We start from the raw sequence: 21,640 nt of genomic DNA, 5'->3' as shown, positions 1-21,640 counted from the left end.
TGCACCCTCTCCAGCCATGAGCCCACAGGGTGGGCTCGGCCCTGGGGGAAGAGTTCGAGTCCGTGCCCCCAGGGAACATGCGCATCCAGCTGGGCGTGAGCAGTCAGGGAGGCGTCCTGGTGGAAGGGGCCCAGGAGCTGAGCCTACAGGAGGAGTAAGAGCAAGAGGATAGGGGTGGCCGGAGGTTGAGACCGTTGTGGACAGAGAGGTGTCCCCAGGGCCTCCGTGAAGAGCGTACGTGGCGGGTTTACAGCGGGCAGTGGCGGCCGTGCGTGGCAGGCGCGAGTGGCCCTCACCACCAGCTGACCCCGGGGGCGCGGGCGGGCAGGGCTCCGGGTCTGTGGCCGGCGGTGACCCGCGTCTCCCGCAGTGCTGCAGTTCGGCTTCATCACCATCTTCGTGGCCGCCTGCCCGCTCGCGCCGCTCTTCGCGCTGCTCAACAACTGGGTGGAGATCCGCCTGGACGCGCGCAAGTTCGTGTGCGCGTACCGGCGCCCGGTGGCCGAGCGCGCGCAGGACATCGGCATCTGGTTCCACATCCTGGCGGGCATCACGCACCTGGCGGTCATTAGCAACGTGAGCGCGCGAGGGACCCCTTGGCGGGGGGGCGAGGGCCGGCGGGGGGCCGGGGAGGGGCGCTGGGCCCCGCGCTGACCCCCCGGCCGCCCAGGCCTTCCTGCTGGCTTTCTCGTCGGACTTCCTGCCGCGCGCCTACTACCAGTGGAGCCGCGCCCGCGACCTGCGCGGCTTCGTCAACTTCACGCTGGCGCGCGCCCCGCCCGCCTTCGCCGCGGCGCACAACCGCACGTGCAGGTGAGGCGGGCTCCAGGTGCAGGGCGGGCGCCGGGGCGGGGCTGGGGGGAGGGACAGAGAGGGGCGCCAGGGGGAAGAGGCCAGGGGGAGAAGCTCCCTATGGGAAGGGACCGGGCCTGACGGACGGGGAGGAAAGAAAGGCCCAGAGAGCCTGTGGCCCCGGCGCCCTGCATTTCCTGCCTCTGGAGCCCGCACGTTTTCAAACACACCCCAGACGGCTGCCGGCCCCTGAGGACATCGGCGGTCATGGGGCCATCGGTGGTCAGCAGTACTCAGCACGGTGGGAGCGGACTGTGATTACCGATCCCATTCCTCCTATGGGTGTAGGTTTATTTCCCTTTTCTATTTCTTCTTGAGTCAATTTTGGTAATTTTTTTTTACCGAAAACTCCATTTCAGCTAAGCTTTAAAATGTAATGACACAAACATTCTCTCATGATTTCCTTAAGCTCTCCTGTTTTTGTAGTTATGGCCCCATTTTCTTTCTAGATGCAGTTTGTCTTTTCTTTCCTCTTAATATCAGTCTTCTTTAGCTCACTTGTTTTCACTTTCCTGGGTTTTCATAAACGAATGTATGTCTATAAGTTTACTTGAACATACCCCTTAAAAGCCTCATTCCATTAATGTTGATAATACTTCTATTCTTTGCTTGTCAGTATTTCACAACTTCAGTTGTGATTTCCCTGTTTATCCATGAATTATTTGGGAGAGTAAGTTCCCAAACACATGGAGTTTTCTTTTGCTCCTTTTAAAAAATCATTGAGGGGCGGGCCCGGTGGTGCAGCGGTTGGGTGCGCGCGCTCCGCTGCTGGCGGCCTGGGTTCAGATCCCGGAGGCGCACAGACGCACTGCTTCTCCGGCCACGCTGTGGCGGCGTCCCACATAAAGTGGAGGAAGATCAGCACGGATGTTAGCCCAGGGCCAGTCTTCCTCAGCAAAAAGAGGAGGATTGACATGAATGTTAGCTCAGGGCTGATCTTCCTCACACACAAAAAAATGATAAAAAATCATTGATTCTGGTTTAATTGCTTGGAGGTCAGAGAACCTGAAGTAATGATGAAAATCTCTCACTTCTTTTTTTCTCCTGTGAGGAAGATTAGCCGTGAGCTAACATCCATTGCCAATCCTCCTCTTTTTGCTGAGGAAGACTGGCCCTGGGCTAACATCCATGCCCATCTTCCTCCACTTTATGTGGGACGCTGCCACAGCATGGCCTGACAAGCGGTGCGTCAGTGCGTGCCTGGGATCCAAACCCCGGGCCGCCAGCAGCGGAGCGTGAGCACTTAACCACTACGCCATGGGGCCAGCCCCTATACAGAGTTTTAATTACTGTTTAAAAACACACAAAAACATTTTTAGTCATTTGTTAATCACATCTATTTGGTGTATTTTATTAACTTCTGTGTTTACAGTAGTTTCTTATGCATTGCCTTCCCTCTGAGTTCATTTTTCTTCTTGCTGAAGTATATCCTTTAATAGCTCTTTCAGGAATGGTGTGTGGTTGGTGAACTCTTATGTATGTTGTTTTTTGTATTCTGAAAATATCTCTATCTTTGTCCTTCAAATACCAGACATAAAATTCTAGTTAAGAGTTATTTTCCCTCAGGTCTTTGGAAATATTACTCTATAATGACCTGGTTTTTCTTTTTGGAAGCATTCGTAGCATTTACGTTTTTTTTCTCATTTTCCTTGATTTGTATCACTAACTGGTATCTGTCATGGTGGAATTTTATTTAAAAGTTTCTCCAGCCAGCCCAGACGGCCTAGTGGTTCAAGTTTGGCACTCTCACTGCTTCAGCGGCCCGGGTTGTTTCCTGTTTGTGGAACCACACCACCCCTCTGTCAGTTGCCATGCTGTGGCGGCGGCGGCTCACACAGAAGAACTAAAAGGACTTACAAGTAGAATACACAACCATGCACTGGGGCTTTGGGGAGGAAAAAAAGGAGGAAGACTGGCAACGGATATTAGCTCAAGGCAAATCTTTCCCTGCAAAAAAAAAAAAAAGTTTCTCGTTGAGACTCAGAATGTGTTGTTGATCTAAAGAGTGAGGTCTTTCTTTAGTTCTGGAAACATCTCCATTTTATTCCTTCAGATAGTGCTTCCCCACTCTTCCTTCCTTTCTCATCTTCTGGAACTCCCATTATGTTGGAGCTTCTCCATTTCTCCTTCATGTCTCTTGAGTGCTCTTTTATATTTTTAAGTCTTTTTGGCTCTCTATATTGCATTCAGGGTCGTTTCATCATGATTGTCTTCCATTTCCCTTGAAAATCTTAATTTTCAAGATTTTTGGTTTTTTTCTTTTCCTACGAAGTTGGCCTTGGTAATGCTTTCCGTGGAGTGCAGTATGTAAGTTTATGTCACAAAATGGAATGTCACATCTTGCCAAAAGACATATACAGGAAGATGTCAAAGGATGACAGGGTGACCACTCGACCTGAAATAGCAAGCAAAGCTGACTGACAGGCCTGTCCCAGTAGGGAGGGCTGCGGTGGGCAGGCCGCCTCTGAGCAGAAAGGACTGCTGACCTTATATAATGGCACATTTTCATGGTGTAAGTAGGCTGACACCACCTGTAGAAGCACAGACATCGGATTGTCACGTCTACTAGACAGTAGGGCATTTGCCCCTGTGGGGCCCAGTGTAGCCCGGTAAGGGAATGGGACAGTCCAGCCCCTCCCCCCTGTTGGAGCCCCAACAGTTAAAGCGAAAGGTGCTGCAGAGTATCCTGTCTGGGAATATTTCCTGCTTCAGGCACCCTTAGTGGTAAGCCAGGCCCAGGATTACAGATCAGGGAGGGAAAAGGTGGAGAAGTTGAGAAAGGCATCTGCCACCCACCAGGCTGAGCCCCAGCCCTGGCTCTTCACAGTGAGTCTCACGTCTCCTGCAGGTATCGGGCTTTCAGAGACGACAATGGACATTATTCCCAGACCTACTGGAATCTTCTGGCCATCCGCCTGGCCTTTGTCATTGTGTTTGAGGTAGTGAGGCACCTCTCAGTTCCTCTGTCGGCATCCCCCACTGGCTCTTGCAGCCTTAACATGAGGCCCACCTCCCTAGGATGCTTTGCCTAATCCCACCATGTGGCACGGGGGGGGGGGGGGTTGGTGCAGGGTTCTGGCACTTCGTGTTCTGTCACCTTGGTCAAATTGCAGTTCTTCTCTGCATCTTTGTTTCCCCATCTGGAAAGTGGAGTTAATCCCTGCCTGGCCTCTGTCTCTGGGCTGTGTGGACGTCAGAATGCTCTGGGCACTGCGGAGTGTCCCTGGGAAGCTCCACGGGGACGCGGAAGCTGGGGGTGGTCTCTGTCGTCGTGGCCTCTGCCTCTTCCAGGCATTTCCTTTTCTGTACTGCTGCTCTCCAGCTCAACCCACACCTGGGGGCAGGTTGCCCAGACCTGGCCCTGTGAAGGCCACTCTGGGCATTTGTTCTTAACTAAGCAGTGGGGTGCCCTCTCCCACTGCTCGTACCATCCCCTGCTCCCAGCATGTGGTGTTCTCCATCGGCCGGATCCTCGACCTCCTGGTACCTGACATCCCCGAGTCCGTGGAGATCAAGGTGAAGCGGGAATACTACCTGGCCAAGCAGGCGCTGGCCGAGAACGAGGTGAGCCCCCCCACCAGCCCCAACGCTTCACCTTCCCTCGTCCATCGGTGGGGGGGCCCCAACCCGCTGCTCTGCTTCAGCGCATGATGGAGTGAACAGTGGCAGAGTCTAATCACACTCTCCTCCTCCTCGCTTCCTGGAGACAGGCTCTCTTGGGAACAAATGGAGCGAAGGACCACCAGCCCCTGGCTCAGGAGATGTGACTGGGCCCACAAGCCTAGCATGCCAGGAGCTGGCAGGGCCTCCACAGACCCTTCCCTCTGAGGTCACAGGGGTCACCCCAAGAGTTGGCACCTGAGGGACCTGGAGCCAGACCCACCTGGAGGGCAGAGACCTCGCCGCCTCAGAAGTGATGCCAGGCTGTCAAAGGCTCACTGCTCTCAGAAGCCACAGCCGGTCTCTTGTCCCTCCTTGGCCCAGAGCTGCCCTGCCCTTGGCTGCCTTGGGCCTCTGCTCAGGCACCCTGCCTCCCAGGTCCTGGTCATGGCCCCCACTAGCCACCCCTTGGAGTCCCCAAGGCCAGCTCATTACAGCAGCAGCGCGTGGAGGGCCAGGACATGCTGTGCCCAGGGGAGCCCAGGGGCATCCAGTGGCTTGTGGGGGCGCTGCCCCCTGCCATCTCCCTCCCAGCCCCATGAGCCAGTATGCTCTCCTCACTCACCCCGGGGCAGAATGGCTTCTCGTCCGACATGCTGGCTCCCATCAGCCCCCTCTGGGCACACGGCTGCTTCCCGCCCAGCTCCTCGCCTCTCTACTCTCAGAGCACTGGTCCTTCTAGGCCCTGTCCCTCCACTGCTTCCCATCCCCAAGGCCCCTCACCCACCCCTAGACCTGGTCTCTTGCTGGGCAAAGAGGAGGTGGCCTCCGTGCTGGCCTCTCCCCATTCACACTTCCCACTCACCCCTCAGCCCTTGGACACGGCTCATCTGCCACTCAAGCCAGTGGGCTTTGGGGTCCTTTCTGTTCTCCCTGGTGCTCCTTGTGCCTGCTGTCGTTTGAATGATGGACTGTCTCCTCTCCAGGCCCACCTCGCCTCTGCCTACCCTATCTACTTGCGGTGCTGCCTGCCCCCCAGCACGACCCACCTGTCAGCCCCTGCCCCCTCTGTGTTCGTCAGAGCTGCGGAGTCAGCTCACCACCCCACCCTGCCCCCGCCATTCCCCATTATCCACCAAGGCCTCTTGATTCCGTCTTCTATTTCCTGAACGCGGCCCCCCACCCTTTCCTCCAAGCCATTATCAACAGCCTCTGAACAGCAGTCAGGCTAGAACGAAGCCACTCCCTCCTCGCTTCCCCGGAGGCTGCACACCCCTGAGGAGTGGCTTCTCCCCCACCTCCCGCAGGCCGTGAGGCTGGGGCCAGTACAGGCCTCACAGCCGCAAGCTTCCAGATGGGGAAGGTTTGGAAGGAGACAATTTTATTCCCTGACCAGTGAAACACTTGGAGGACATTCCCGCAATCCTGGGTGGATCTCCTTCATTTTTCTGTATGTTTATACATAATCATTTTCAAAATCGGGGGCATAATAGTACATGCAGTTTGACCTCGTCCACTGACTGGTTTCATCAGCCTCTTTTCACCTTTACCTTCTGTTAACTTGGTGAACTGCCGGGGATAACCCCACCACAGGTGCTTCCCAACTTAGCTCTGTCACTTACTGTTGGGCACACAGGATTCTCTTCCTCTGCCGCTATCAATTACACTGGAATCAACATCTGGAAACATACTGTGCTCACCTTGATTTCCTCAGGGTACACTCCTGGAATTAGACTGCAGTGTCAAAAAGGATATGCAGTTTTTGAAATGCTTTGATGCATATCTTGGAAGTGCCAATCCACACCTTTCTAAACAGCATCCTTGCCATCACGGTATCATCATTTAAAAACCTGCTGCTCTGGCCTCAGGCAGCACCATGCTCACTTCTGGCCGAGTTTGCTGACAAGGAGGCTGAGCGCTGAGGTGGTTGTATGGCCATTGGCATTTCTTCTGGATTTGTCTCTTGTTCACCCCTTTTAGAAAGCGGTGTCCTGAGCAGTGAGGAGCCACTGGGCAGTGCCCTCCGCTGTGCACCGTGCCCGTATCACAAAATCCACAATATCACAAAATCCACAAGTATCTTCTTCCAGCTGCTTTGTTTTTGCTGCTCTCTCAAACTTTATAATTTTAAAGTAAATTTATTGAAACAAAACGCTCAAGTCATACCTCAGGCTTTTATAAAGCGAACACACCCACTGTAACCAGCATGTGAGTCAAGACGCAGCCCTGATACCAGGACCAGATGCTGGGGTGGGCCCCTCCCCCCATGACCGTCTCCCACCCAGAGCAGCCACCACTTCAGCCTCTGATGCCAGGCATGAAACTAGGGAACCCAAGTGTCTCATCTCTTTCGTGGGACACCCCGACCATGAGCTCTACCCATGGTGTTGTGCATGACCGGCCCATCCTAGCTGCTGCATCACGCTCCCTGGATGAAGATGCCACCACTGATCCATTCTGCCTGGCTGTTAGGAATAATGCTGCCATCAAACTCTGGTCCCTGTCTCCTGGCACCCACTGGTGTCCCTCCCGTAGGGTGCATGTTGAGCAGTGGAATTGCTGGGCCATTGGGTAAACTATTTCCCTTTAACATGGTGGGGATGAGACCACCCTCTCAGAAGCGAGGGAATCTAACTCCCTTGCTCCACTGGACTCCTGGAGGTATCTTCTATCACGTGGATGACTGGAGTGACTCCTTCAGCTGAGGGCTGCTCCTACTCCCCAGCTCGGCATTGGCCTGGGTAGGGGGGCCTGTCCTGAGAATACCACCGAGGTTCACTGATGGAGATATTTCAGACAGAATGGAGCTAAGGGAAGTGGCAGGGTGCTGCTTCCAGGCATGAGAAGCCAGGGCAGCAAGGAGACTGTTCACCTTCAATAGTGACAGGAGTCCAGGGGCAGACAGCCACCCTCGCCATGACCACTGCTGGCTTCCCAAAGTGGCTCCTGCAGGGGCAGTTAATGCAGGGTTGAGAACTATATGTCAGCAGGGAGAATTGCACCAAAGACTGGAACCATGTATGTATGTCCAGTTACCACTCAAGAGCATGCTGAAGACACCCCTGGTTTCACAGGACCGAGAACACACACCTGGCGTGATAAAACGAGTCCCAGCACACTACATCTGGTTTCAGGTTTTATTTTAGAATTTATAAAATTCCAGTGTCATCCATATTCATGAGCCTTTTTACACATGTTTGCATATAATCTCCAAATTCCAAAGTTAAGGCCAAGGGATGGATTGTAGCTATGGACACATAACGATATGGAAGACATTCAACAAAGAGGAAATGGACACGCATGCCTCATCCCCACCCAGGACTCGCCGGCAGCACGGGAGGCCGCAGGAAACCAGGCCTGGGCAGTTATCTCATCACCCTGATTAACAACCAAAAACAGAGCAAGACCCTAAACACAGTTGAGGAAAGGAGAGTTTGCATCTATGACATTTAGCAATAAATGCAGATGTGCAAAAATTTGTTGTGACAATTTAAAATTCACCTTCACGCAGGGCGGGGCTGGACGTCGCAGAAGGATGTTGTAGAAAAGACCAAGGGAAGAGGAGGTTTGGGAAGATCCCAGAGGGGGCTGAGGGGTGAGGCGGAGGAGCAAGCTGGCCAACAGGAAAGGCTCCAAACTCGTGCAGATGGAAAAGAGCTGCTGGCCCTGTCCCCACAAAGCTCCCCAGAGCTGCAGGGGATGCTCCTGGAGACAGGCAGGGAGCGCCTTTCCTTCTTGCTCCATCTCCATCACTCGACCTGATGTGGGCTCACCCAGCCGATGTAGCCTCACCCCGCCGATATAGCTGAAGCAAATGTTCTTTCCTGTCCCGATTTACCATTCTTATCAGCGGGCACGTTTAAGGCTGCTTGAGCTAATGGGAACTTGCAGAGGCAACCCAAGTTAGACTTAGGGTAAGCAATTCTTGGTCTATTCAGGAGTTCACAGTCTAAAGATCACCAAACTTGACTTACTAAAGTAAGAGTGACAAACTTCGGAGGGGTGGGTGGGTAGATGGTCAAAGCAGAAATGACAGTCCCGGGGGCACAAGCCAGCTTCTCTGGGAACTCCAGCATCCGGGACGGGACAACTTGAGAGTGGGTTAGTCACCTCCGTCGGGGGAAAGGCAGGGATGGAGAACAGACGACCCAGAGACAAAGGCCCATCCTCAGTTCTCAGACAGCACCACAGAGGCGCTGCCTGGGGTCACCTCTCCTCTCCAGAGCAGGGCACCTTGTCTCTCCAAGGCCTATGCTCCAACACCCAGAATTACCTACCACACCCGAGAAAGAGTGGACCACTCCCTCAGCTGCACTCGGTCCTCTGGTCCAGGCCAAGCAACAGCCTCTCTCTACCCCAGGACCATGAAGCCTGCCTCCCAAAGCCAACGACCAGGGGCTTGCATGCAGCAGCCGAATATGCATCAGAGAACAGCCTAGGGAGGGATGGCATGTGCGCTCCCCATTCTGGACCAGCCCACCGGCTGCTGAACCACCTGTACATGAGGAAGGGCGCAGCCTCGAACCCAAGCACTCAGTCTCCTGTGCCCAGGGCCGCAGCAAACACACGATCACCAGAACCGTCTAAATGAAGAGGCTGAGTGCTGGGCGGTGCTCCCCTAAGCAGGACACCACTGCCACCCTGGCTCTGAGGTAGAAAGAAGGCTACTGAACACACGGGTGAGGGGAGGGCAAGCTCGGGGAGCTGCGAGGGCGTAAAGACAAGTAGGCCACTACATACAGTGAGGGGCCCTCACGGAAGAGGAGGGGGTGGGCCGCCCCTCTCCCCATCCCGAGTTTCTCAGGTCCTACAGGCCACTATGACAGCCACAGTGGACTCAGACGGCAGACGTGCAGTCTCACCCTCAGGCTTCGCTCACCAGACTTAGGGCCGCCAGTGCCCAGGAGTGTGGGGGCGGGGACCCCTGGTGCTTTCAGAGCCCAATGCAGGAGAAGCCAGGCCGCCTGAGAACCTGGTTCACCCTCTGCCTTGCTGCCCCCTCTGGCTCCACTGCGGCTCTCCTTTGGGTGCAGGTGGCTGCCCGTGTGCAAACGGGGTCCTCTTCCCCACCCTGTGGTCTGGGCTAAGTGGGCTTTCTAGCAGCTGGAAGAAGGCGGACTGCATTCTACAAGGAGCGTCTGGATGACAGGCAGGGGGAGAAAGGGAGGTGGAAAAGGAAGAGGGCAAACGTTTTGGCTTTTATAAAGTCAAGGAAATTTATTTCCTGAGGTCATGACACAGGAAGTGGACTCAGCCACAGCTGTGGAGCTCTCATAGTCGAGGCCAGAGCCTTACTGACATGCTGGGTGGACCAGGAAGCTTATCGTGAAATGTCCAATTACCTCTGTTAGTGTTCACAATAGTGGAGAGCCGTCCCAGAGCAAAGGTGTCAGGGAGCAGGTCCTGAGCATGCGCTGGGTACCGGCCAGGCCTGAGAACCAGCTGCACTCAGCGCCGGGCATGCCCGGCTTCACTGCGAGACCTCGGGGAAGGGGGAGCGTCAACAATTTACGGAGGGTCCAGCTGCTGGGTCAGATTGAGACAAACTGTTGTGTGGTGGGGTTTGGGTCAGCAGGCTGGAGAGGTTTCCGCTTTTTGATCATTATCGTTTGGGGCCCCAAGGGAGGGTTTTGGGGGCCACCTGAGCCCCAAAGCTGGGAAATTCCTCAGAGCTGCTCATATCAGGAGCCTGTTTGGGGAGAGAGGGCACAGCTTTAGTAAGGGGGGTCACACTCAAGCAGCTTCCAAAAGGGCCGCCACCCTTGGACACTGGGCCCGCCTGTGGCTAGAGGCAAGTGTGACAAGCGCTCCCACCTCCCGGGGCACATGGAGGGCGGGAGAACACCACTAACCTTCTCGCTGCTGTTGGCGGTCCAGGGAGCGTCCCGCACCACAAAGCCCTTGGATGGTGCCTTGGACTCCTCGTGGGCTGGGGGCTTCATATACACCTGCAGCGCCTCGCTGTCCACCACATCAGCCAGCTGTGTGCAGAGGTGGGGGGGTCAGTCTGCAGCAAGAATGCTCAACAGGCACCCACTGTGCTCGCCCTAGTCTCAGACATTTGGGGCTCACTCAGGGGCTATCTTGCACCTGGCCTGCCTCTAGAAGTGCGTGCATACTGCCTCACTGTCACCCCAGGGCAACAGTGCCAATCAGACCCAGGGTGCCCCAGGCACAAGCCTGCTGCCCACCCAGCACTCACATATTCCTCCTCCAGGTTGAGGATGTGGTCGATGGCTTCTTCCACGTTCTCCGGGAGCCCTGTCACGGTGACGCAGTTGGGGTCTGGGGCACCGCTCTGTGGGAAGCGAATGTCCACCTGGAAGAAGCACACACAGCAGCTGAGGTGGCTCTGAGTGCCCCGTCTGAGGGCTTTGTCACCATTATGTGTGGTCAGAAATAGTCGATTTCTAGTCAAGTGTTCCCCTCTGAGTTAACAAAAATGTAAAAATCTGGGTTCATGGTTGGTCCCTCCTCATCAAGATGTGAGCCCAGTGCATTGCGAGAGCACCTTGTGTTCAGCAGGCAAAGGGGGAATGGGCGGAGTTGTCCCGTATTTTGGAGCTGTGCAAGCCTTGACATTTGCAGAACTCATCAAGGAACCTGTCTGAGGTTGGAGGCCAGCCACACTGTCTCCTAGTGGCCTACCTCAGGGGTGCCACCTTCCGCAGGCTGGTGCAAGGTACTGACCAACAGTGTCAACTATACATAGCTGTGACCCCACTCAACCTTACCACCTGAGCTTCCTCCCCTTCTGACCCCAAGTGTGGTCAGCAGCCGAGGCAGGAAGACTTGAGGCCCCAGGCAGTCCCTGGTGGAGTGGGAAGCACACAACGATCTCACCCACTGTGCTCCCAAGACTTAACACCCCTCGTGGTTGGGTTGGGGGTTCACCTTGAATTCATCCATGATTTTGCGGATGGCTTTGCCACGGGCACCAATGATACGGGCGTGAACACGGTGGTCTAGTGGCACGTCCTCAGAAACCATCTGTTCGAGCTCACCTACAATTTTCAATATAGCGTCCCGGGCAGCTTCTGTATTCTTTTCATACCCTGTGATAGTAATTTGGTCCTGCGGCTAAGAAAGGAGAATCCCGTCAGAAGAGGGAAGGTGCACAGGGACTGCTGACTGTAAGTGATGAGAGGTGAGGCAGGTGCCCAGGGGGCCTGGCTGAAGGGCTGAATGAGTGAGGTGGGCCTCACCTTAAGGAGAAAAACTGACCCTCGCAGAAGAGAAACAAGGTAGAAAAGAACGTCAGGCAGCTGATTTCCAACAACAGGTTAACAATTGAGCTCCTGCACCTCCCAAACTCCACCCACAGATGGTCTTGTACAGGAAGAGACAGGGCACCTGCCCACAAAGACAAGGAGACACCAGCAGGTGAAGGCACAGGGAAGGTCCCCTCGGGCCCCTTATCTGGAGGAGTCTCCACTGGAGACAAACTGACCTGGAGAGAAAGTGCCAGAAACTGTGGCCGGCACGCCATACCCACAGGGTGCCCCCAGTCCAGGGCCTCCTTTTACCACACAAATGGACAGGAGAGAGCCCCAGACTCCTAAAGAGTGAGCAAAGCAGACGGATAGCTCAGGCACAGAGAAGGAAGCGTGAAAACAAAGTTAACAAATGTAAACCACACTCTTCAGGATGGGAGAAAATATCACACCCACAAAAGAAAAACAGAACACAACATAAAAGGACCAGAGAACGAGAACAAACACCTGGAAACGAAACAGAGGAGCAGAACTTATAGAGATCAACCCCAAGAAAAAGGCAGAGCAGAGCAGAGCTGAGCCAAGCACCTGTCTTGATGAAGCAAATGCGGACGGTGGGAGGAGGCGGGGCTCCACCCAGAATCTGCCCAGGAGAGCCCAGAAACCCCCACCAGCCAGTGAGCGCATCACCATGTGTAGCCACAGGCACAGAACAGACTTTGCAAATGGAAGCACAATTCTCACAGGAAAGAGCTGCATATGAAAAAAATGTGGCTGCTCTACCCTACTTTGGCCTCATGGAATATTAACTGAAATAGTCTAAACACTAAATAATGACTTTAAAAAATTCATGATTACGTGGCAAAGTTGAGGGAAATAAAAGGTAGTGAAGATGAGGGGCTTAGAGCTAATAAGTTCTCAAGATCAAGGAAATTAAAAATTTAAGTTAAAAATAAAAAAGAACAGCAGTATAAACGAATTCTTTAGAAATAGGTAAACAGAGGAAGAGGCAAGGCAAAGAATGCCCATGGGGAAGGATCAGGACCAGGGTGCACAGAGGAAGCAGATCCTGCGGGTCAGCCCTTGCAGGTCTGCCTGACTTTCTAGTAAAAGGCTGGGGAGGGAAGAAGGTTCAGCAGGCAGGAGGCCCGCCACTGTGTGTGGACGCAGGGCTGACAGGGGTAGGGCCAGAGTCTGCAGAGGCTTGTTGGGATTTGCTAGCCGGAAAATTCTAGTGAATCATTTCTGGGCACTCTGCTGTATACCAAAGACTGCAGGAGACCTGGGCAGAGACTGGGCTGTCACTGAGTGCAAGGCAGTGCAACCTCACCGAAGCCTGGGCTACCTCCCCGAGGCCAAACCTGAGGGGCAGGAAAGGCCTGGGTGGCAGGAGTGAGTGATGGGCTGGGGCCGTGCCCACTGAGGGGGGCTGCCTTCCACTGTTCTCTGAGCACAGCGGGCAGCAGGGCGCTCCTTTGCAGGGCTCCCCCTGTGGGCACAACTGTGCGAAAAGGACCCAGCCGGAGCCCCAGCTCGCTGCCAGAAGTGACCAGGTGGGCATAGGAAAAATCCCCCAAGTCTGCAGAGCAACACAACCCTGTTGGGGAAACCGCACCCAGGAGGCATGGGCCAATGTGGGGCCCAAACCAAAACTAAATCCTCAGAGACCTGCCACTCTGGACTCTACCCTCTCACCGCCCATCTGGACACATCCTAAGTTTGCCTGGTCACCGTTCCCAGGTCAGGACAAAGGTCAACAAGAGTCCATCTGCCCCCAAAGTGCTTCGACCATGGCATCTGCCCAGAGCATCATTCTTACCTGGTTCCCATCGTCCTTATCAGGAAACTGGATGTTCACGTCATGCTCTAAGCGGATTTGGGTGATCACTGCCCCCTTTCTCCCAATAATTTTGGGATGGTATTTGGGGTCTACAGTGACGCTCAGCTTAAAACTCCTTAAAGCCTACAGACGAAACAAGTGAGAATAAGGCAAAGAGTAGAATACTTCAGAGTCTGGACCTTCACCCTTGCACGCCTCCATGCACCCCCATTCCATCCTGGACCTGGAAGGTATCCATTCTGACCTCAGCAATACAAACAAGACATGGCTTTCCCGTTAGCCTCTGTGCCACCTTCCACTATCAGCTACTAATGAGAACCAGAGGACTTGACCACTCCACAACTAAGTACGTAATCCTTCAGAAAAAGACCTAGAGGCCTGGCTGGTAACTGAGGAGAAGCTGTACACTCGTAACTAACTGAGAAGCTGTGCACTAGTAACCAACAGGGCTGGGACAGGACGTAAGGAGGTCTTGGACGAAAAGTATACAAATGTTCTGAGTCTGTCAGGGTTGGGGTACAGAACCAGGCCAAAAAGAAAAGAATTTTAGAAGGAAAGTGCTAAGGCAAAGATACACAGCTCCAGATGTCCATGGCCAGACGCTCAGGCTATGACCTGGTCAGAAGACAGACCCCAGAGCCGGTGCTGGGACTGAGACAATGGGGACCGCACCCAGACTGCATGAGATGTCCAAGCTCCACCCCATCACAGACTCCAGAGAGTCATGGCCCTCAGGGAGAGGTCCATTACCCTCACATAATCTGTGACGGTGCTTCAAGTTTCCAGAACACCCCGCCTTGCCGTGCATCACTCAGGTAATCCTTCAAACGCCAGCTCAACAGAGAGGCGAGGCAGGTCCTCGTCCCTACTCGGCAGCAGGGAAACTGTGGGGTGAGGAAGTCAGTGGGGGCCCCTCTGGCGCCCACCCTGGACCGCACAGCACATGCTTGGGGGTCTCTTCCAGGTCTGCCCAACTTTACTTTTCCTGTAAGGTTGAAGGCATCACAACATGTCTTCAGATTTACCTTTAAAAAAAATGGCTAATTAACACAGAAGTCCAATCTTGTTGCTGCTATATTAAGAAGAGAAAAGCGCCGTGCCCCTAACATTGCTTCTGATGAAAGCCTCTCCCCACAGCAAGACCTCTGGATGCTGACTGCAAGAGGGGATCCCGAGTCCACCTCCAGCCACCTGACTGAAGCGGGTGCAGTGTGGCCCAGGTGCTGGATCTCTCAGAACTCCCCTGGCGATTCTCAAGTGTGACCAAGACTGAGAATCACGGCTCTGAAGGAAGGAAGCTTCCATAGCCCACGTGGCCCCGCCTGGCACTCACCCGGTCCTCCTGCTCTGCCTGCAGCTCCTTCACACGCTCCAGTAACCCAGCCTTGGCCCGGTCCAAATTGGCAGCAAGGCCCGTGATGGCAATGATGTCAGACTGCAGTTCAGGTGCCGGCACGTGTATATTTACCTACATGGAGACAGGAACAGACCCGCGTACAGGGGATCCTGCAGGACAGAAATGTGTGTATCCGGCCCTCTCGATGGTGAGTTTGGAAGCCCTGATCAGCTCCTGTCTCACATTTGGCCACGGACTCAACTGAAGGCTCAGGACAAGGAGAGAGGGAAATGTGAAGTCTACCCTGTAGGGAGAGGAGAGCCGCTGCTCCATAAAGAGGAGCAGGAAGAAGCACCTCCACAGAGGGCCAGCGGCTGGTCCCAGAACCGTGCCTGCCCAAAGGGGTCGCGGCAGCGCAGAGCCAACAAGGGGCTGGACTCCCTGCAGCACTTGTGGGAGAGCTCAAACCCCAGCTCTGGTCTCCAAAGAACATGCAAAACAGCGTTACCTCAAACTCGTCCATCATCTTGCGGATCCCACTTCCCCTCTGCCCGATGATGTACCGGTGAAGGTCAAAGGGTACCTCCACTTCAATGGTGATGGGAACCAGTGCCTGCAGGGAAGACGGTCGAGGTTAGGCCTGAGAGCAGGGAGCAGAGCAACCCCGTGGGCTCAGCAACATGTCTTCAGAGAGTACAGGAGAAAAGCCCTATCAGAATTACAGTGTGCTTTCTGGAACACGCTGTACTGTTCCACCTGGACTGAGAATGCCACCAGGGAAAAGGACACGGAATCCAGTTTTTAGATTGATGCTGGCAGACCAAACTCTCAGACCCTTACCCCAAGCCCATGCTCCTAAATGCAGCAGGCCCCTTGTAGAAGCAAAACAAAAGAAATCCAGGAAAAACAGGGTGACTGGAGGCCTACGGAGGAGGAGTGGTGGGGCTCAGACACAGAGGCTTGTCCAGAATCCCAGCCTTGCTGAGGTCAAGGATGGGCTGTGGCCCAAGCCCATGGGGCTCACAGGGATGATACAATGCAACACGGGCACTGCCTGGACCACAGCTCACCTACTCTGTCTCCACGCCAGCCCCAACGGTCTCCCACAGCATTTACCATCACTTGACACATGACGTATTTTTGTTTCTCGTTAGTCTCTCCACTACAACACAAACACTATTTTGAATGCTGTGGTAGTACAACATTTAGAACAGTGCCAAACATGTAGGTAGCACTCAAAAGTCCTCATTGCACAAATGACTCATCCTTACAAGCCTGACATTGGCCTGGTTACCCCGTCACAGGCTGGAGGTCACGTTCACCCTGCCGCCAGTGAGACTGTCCAGCTCTGTGCTAGTTCAGGGCCCCAGGCCTCCAGGCCCAAGAGGCTGTGTCCATACAGCTGCCAGGTCCTGGTAGAGGAAGTGGCTGGTCATGCCGGCAGGCTCTGTGCTCCGGCCCGGCCTGGCCCTACCTGTGGCACAAGCCGACGTGGTTAGGGTTTACGACTACAGTGCCTCGATCCACCGACCTGCTGCCATGGGCAGCGTCATTCAGGCCATGCTTTTCCCCACCCCGTGGTGCCTGCCGTTGACCCCCCTGGGAGGGTGGGAGGGGGCCGCACGCACCTCCAGGGCTTCCTTGGCGGCCTCACATTTTTCCTTTCGGCCAGAGATGGTGATGATGTCGCACCTCCTTGGAGAGCCAGGGTCAGCCTCTTTGGCGTCTCTCCCATCCCCGGCGTCGTCCCCGTTCTCCTGGATAGCCGGCTCTACATTATGGACTAGGGAGAAAGGAAAGGGCAGTTCACAACCACAGACCCTCCGCACAGGCGTGTTCAGAATTCAGATGCTTGTTAAGCACCTATGTATGGTGGGGAAAGGGAGGAAAGACCCCAACCTGACTTCAGGAGGACACGTTCTGGACTGAGAGAGCTGATGAGACAATGTCCACACAGCGAGCCTCACACAAGCCTAGGCCTGGGCGGGCGCTGAAAGCTTCACAGTGAGCTCCACGCCTCACTTCTTCACCTTTAAAACGAAGCTAATGACCCTGGGGGCTGCAGTGGGATACACGAGCCGATGTGCAGGAGGAGCACAAAGAGGGGGAGCACAGAGCAGGGCCCACTGTGTTTGACGGAAGGTGACGAGTTCACAGACGTTCACCACAGCCTAAGTAACCCGGCATGCAATGAGGCAGCAAGGAAGGGGGGCTTGAGACAACAACTTAGGAGGGACAAGGTAAGCCTGCACCAACTTCTTAAGCCAGGAAGCAAGCAAGCAAGCTCCAAGAATGAAGGGACATGAAAGAGGACACGGAAGCAGCTGGTGGGGCTCCCGTGGGCCACACAGGGACCACGTGTGCACCAAAACCACATTCCTGGAGCACGACAGAATCCAGAAGTCCACACAACATACACAAGCGAGAGAATAAGTCAACAGACACAACCGCCTAAAGGAATCATGATCCTGGACTGAACTAGGGGGGAAGAGGTGGGCTCTGCAGGATGCTTTTAAAACCGGCAGAATTTGAATATCAACTAGGAGTTTGAGAACAGTATCACATACTGTTAGATCTTCTGAATCTGGACTGTGCCACGGTTATCTCAAACGATAGAAGAGAATGTCATTCTTCGGAAACAGCCACTATGGATAAGGGATAGGCCTGAAACTTACTCAAACGATTCAGAAAAAATAACTGCACACGTGTGTGTGTCTAAAAGGGGGTTGGATGAGAAAAACTGGTGAGTTTGGATATTAGTATACAGGATGTATCTTTTTTTTTTAATGCAATTTTTTTTTTTTTTTGTGAGGGAGATCAGCCTTGAGCTAACATCCGTGCTAATCCTCCTCTTTTTGCTGAGGAAGACCGGCTCTGAGCTAACATCTATTGCCGATCCTCCTCCTTTTTTTCTTCCCCAAAGCCCCAGTAGACAGCTGTATGTCATAGTTGCACATCCTTCTAGTTGCTGTATGTGGGATGTGGCCTCAGCATGGCCGGAGAGGTGGTGCGTCGGAGCGTGCCCAGGATCCGAACCCGGGCCGCCAGCAGCGGAGCGCGCGCACTTAACCGCTAAGCCACCGGGCCGGCCCCAGGACGTATCTTTATACTAGTCTGTGCAATTTTTTTTAGTGTGAAATTACGTCAAAACTAAAAAATAAAAATTCAAGTGTGAAATATAAATGATTTCACTAGTTTTCTACTGAAAATAGCCTGTATTCTCAGGAAAACAGGAGCTCTGTCAGCCATGATAGGCTCTGCAGGGATCTGAATATATGGGGGCACTCAGCTGGGCGGCCAGCTGGACCCGATGGACCACCTAAGACACGTCAACAGAGGGGAGAACACACTCTGTTTCAACGCGAGTAGAAAACAAGGTTTACAAAGTGAGGCTGAGATACAAGCCAGATCCTGCTCACACCAACCCCTCGCCCCGCAGGTCACCTCGCTGACCACCGTCTACCCCGCCCCAACCCTGGGGGCAGAAGCAGAACCAGGTGATGAGCAGGACACTCTTGAGTTGAAAGGCCATCCTAGAAGGGCAGTCAGCTACTTGAATGGCACCCTCCAGCAGGTAAGCAGCTGGCTGCCTTTACGTTCTGTAGCTGACCTCACAAGGGACGTGATCCAAAAGGAAGCGTGTGAGAGGTAGAGAGAGGGGAGAGGAGTGGCTGCTGTGAACAGAGCAGACATGGCCTCAACACACACGGCTTTCAGAGGACTGTGAAAAGCAGGGGAACTGAACTCAGGGGCTGCCCTGGTGTAAGAGGCTGCAGGGGTTCTGCTCTCCTCCAGCCTAGCTGCAGCCTCTAGGACATCTGAAGGGCACCTCGTCACCCTGAAGCAACTGACACAGCCCACCTCCTAGAGACCAGGGAGTGACCCTGAACTTCTGGAACCCCAGGACACCCAACAGTGTTTCAGCAGTGCACCAGCACTAGAGCACCAGGCAGGAAAGGGCTTTACCAAGACACGTGACAACCACCTGCCACCGCCTCTCCCTAGGTCAGAACCATTCACACAACTGCTTCCCATTCAGCAGAGATTTCGTCGCAGGGACCCACCTGGGTTCTCCTCTCTGTCTGGGAATTTAATTTGAACATTATAGTCCCGAGTAATCTGCTGGATCCTGGAACCTTTGGGGCCCATGACGGATCGATGGAATTTCTGGGGTATGGCACATTCAATGGTCACCTGAGCTTCCTGGGGGGAAGGCAGAGCAACAAGGAAAAAAAAAAAAAGCAAAGTTTAGCCACTTAGGGTCAGTTCACGTCCACACCACCTTCCTTTCCATCTTCTATAGCCAATTCCAAGCCCACAAATGCCCCTTTTCCAAGGTGAATCCAGAGCTCGAGGTCTGATGGGGTGGAGAGAGGAGGGACATGGGGTAGGGCCAAAAGGGTGGCCTCTTTCTGAAACACTTCCCAAAAAGACTAAGAAAGTATCAATGACTTATCCACACAAAACTGCACCACTGCTTGCTCCTACTACCCAGAACTTGAATATAACACCCTCTTCCTTGACATATAAAAGAGGGGCCCTCTTCCCCACCACATGGCAGGCAGCACTGTCAGGCGCTGCCCTGAAGGGTGGCCACATTAGCCAGGTGACATTCAGATACCGTGGCTGAGACTCCAAGAGGAGGCATAGGGCTTGATTATCAGGGAAGTTGTTCCAAGGCCACAGCAGGGAGCTCCAGGAGGGGACATGGAGGGGGCGGAGCTCTAAAGGCTGGGTTAGAAAACCCCGCACGTTCTCACATGACCTCTCCACGGAGTCACTGACACTCTGCCCTTCAATCTATCTTCTTCCCTTTGGAGAAGAGAAGAGGAGAGAAAGAAGCTCGCTCCTTGTTTAGACTGTATGTTCATAAAATTTTTTAAAAAGCTGCTGCTCAAAGGCAGCACTCTTACCGACTGTCAGGAAGGGGGCCAGACGGCTGAGATGGAGACCGAGAACCAGACAGCCACTCTCTAACCTGACGTTGAGTCCATCCTGGCCTGTCTGCCTGTGGGATGTGGAGGGAACACCGCCCACCCACTTTGCTCAGGTGGCCAGAGGGGCCAAAAACCCTGCTGAGCCCCCAGGCACCTACCAGGTCCTCGATGATCTCTTGAATACGCTTCTTGGCCGCCTCTACACAGTCCTTGGCACCCTTGAGGGTGACTTTGTCACTTTGCGTGCCGGAGCGTGGGAAGCTAACCATCACCCCACCATACTCTTCAGCAATCTCCCGCAAGACCTGGCCTCTTCGGATGACAAAATGACGGTGGTGCTTGGGGTCCACCAGCATGTAGTCTTCAACCACGTTATCCTACAGCATTGACAGAAGGAAAGGAAAGTAAACGACCCCCCGACCATGCCTAACAGAACTGACAGCAAAGGCCATGCTCCCGCTGGGCCAGCACAGGCAGCCTTACCAGGTTCTGGATCAGGGCCTCCAGCTCCTTCTGGGCCTCCCTGACAGCGTCCTCCTTCCCTATGATGGTGATCAGCTCCTGATCCTTGTCCTCCGCCGCTGGGAAAATGATGCGGGCTCCTGTGTTGTCACGCACCTTGCGAATTTTGCCGCCCCCTTTGCCAATGAGGAACTTGTGGTATTCTGGCTTGGCGCGAATGTCAACGGTGAAACTCTTGGTTTGCTGCAGAAAGTAACCCCAAATACGTTGGCCTGATGCCACCTGCCTGGCCCCTGGAGCAGGTGAATAAGAGGGCCCAGAGGACAACAGTGTGGGGTGGAATTCTCCTCACCCTGTCACCAGTGTCCCCCCAAATGCAGTTAATCAAACCCCACCAAAATATGGACTGACATCCAGAAATAATACTTGTATTTCTCTCCACCGTGATCAGAGACCCCGAGATGGTTAAGAGCACTCAGAGCCCCAGTCCTGCCACCTACCAGCAGTGACCAAACCTCTGCAGGCGACCCTCCCTCTGCAAAGGGGATGTGGCGAGTGTGGCCTTGGGGAGCGGAGTGCACACAGCACGAAGCCTAGCCACACCCAGGGCCCCACAGCACTGCTGGCCCCTCTCCCAGGCGTGGGCACTCCCACACCTCCCAACACAAGCAAAGTGCTCTGGTCCAGTCCTTCCTCCACTAATGCTACAGGTGAGCCCACGCACAGCCAGCAACATCCCATCTCAAGCTCCAAGACACCCAAGCCAACCAAGGCCTTCATCTGACACCGAGAAACCAGGGCCCAGCAAAGGCCCCAACATGGTGACCTTGTTGCTGATGCCAGCTCCTCAGGCACATTCATCTGGAGAGCACACGGGGACACCCTCCTCTGGGCTGACTCAGATACACACGACACATTCTCACTCTCCCTCCTCTTGTCCTGAAACCTGGCCCACCAGCATGAGGAAACACAAAGGAAAATTGAAGAAGGGCTGCCAGCATGCTAAACGGCAAACAACCGAATTCTGTTATCCTTTAAATGCTGGTTTTACGAAACGCCACCGAGAGAACCTTCTACTCTTCGGTCACAGACATTCATAAACAGCAGCATTACAGAAAAGCTAACAGGGTAGCTGAGCCCAACCTAGCAACATGGTAAAGAATAATATATCTAAACCAAATGGGGTTCACCCCAGAAACCAAGGTTGGTTAAACATTTAAAAAAAAAGAAATCAATCTAATATATACACTAAAAAAAGAAAAACCACATGATCCTGTCAACAGACGCAGAAAAAGCTCCGACAAAATTCAACACCCATTCCCGATAAAAACTCTCCACAAACTCAGAACAGAACGGAACTTCCTCAACATGATGGAGTGTCTGCGAGAGACCTACAGTG

The 21,640-nt window shown here is 54.0% G+C and overlaps 2 protein-coding genes across 3 annotated transcripts in view; one reads left to right on the top strand and one right to left on the bottom strand.

The window, feature by feature from the left end:
* Window positions 1-7,582, top strand: part of ANO7 (anoctamin 7) — a 33,735-nt gene extending 26,153 nt beyond the window's left edge. Inside the window, exons 19-22 of the mRNA XM_087424568.1 lie at window positions 371-576; window positions 671-813; window positions 3,701-3,791; window positions 4,297-7,582. Of these exons, the coding sequence (XP_087280694.1) occupies window positions 371-576; window positions 671-813; window positions 3,701-3,791; window positions 4,297-4,503 (647 nt within the window). The 3' untranslated portion in view covers window positions 4,504-7,582. The remainder of the gene's footprint in view (window positions 1-370; window positions 577-670; window positions 814-3,700; window positions 3,792-4,296) is intronic.
* HDLBP (high density lipoprotein binding protein) overlaps window positions 7,576-21,640 on the bottom strand; it is a 74,115-nt gene continuing 60,050 nt past the window's right edge. For both annotated transcript variants that reach the window (XM_004427751.3, XM_087424565.1), the window contains exons 18-28: window positions 20,263-20,484; window positions 19,938-20,156; window positions 18,907-19,045; window positions 16,471-16,625; window positions 15,351-15,455; window positions 14,840-14,974; window positions 13,486-13,629; window positions 11,347-11,532; window positions 10,655-10,771; window positions 10,305-10,433; window positions 7,576-10,141 (exon numbers count right to left, since the gene is read on the bottom strand). In XM_004427751.3, the coding sequence (XP_004427808.1) occupies window positions 10,055-10,141; window positions 10,305-10,433; window positions 10,655-10,771; window positions 11,347-11,532; window positions 13,486-13,629; window positions 14,840-14,974; window positions 15,351-15,455; window positions 16,471-16,625; window positions 18,907-19,045; window positions 19,938-20,156; window positions 20,263-20,484 (1,638 nt within the window). In that variant the 3' untranslated portion in view covers window positions 7,576-10,054. The remainder of the gene's footprint in view (window positions 10,142-10,304; window positions 10,434-10,654; window positions 10,772-11,346; window positions 11,533-13,485; window positions 13,630-14,839; window positions 14,975-15,350; window positions 15,456-16,470; window positions 16,626-18,906; window positions 19,046-19,937; window positions 20,157-20,262; window positions 20,485-21,640) is intronic.

This window comes from Ceratotherium simum, chromosome 37, assembly GCF_057802395.1.
Source record: "Ceratotherium simum simum isolate JZ-2026a chromosome 37, ASM5780239v1, whole genome shotgun sequence".
Classification (NCBI taxonomy): Eukaryota; Metazoa; Chordata; class Mammalia; order Perissodactyla; family Rhinocerotidae; genus Ceratotherium; species Ceratotherium simum.
The sequence above is the reverse complement of the archived record's forward strand: the minus strand, read 5'-3'. Positions and strand labels throughout refer to the sequence as shown.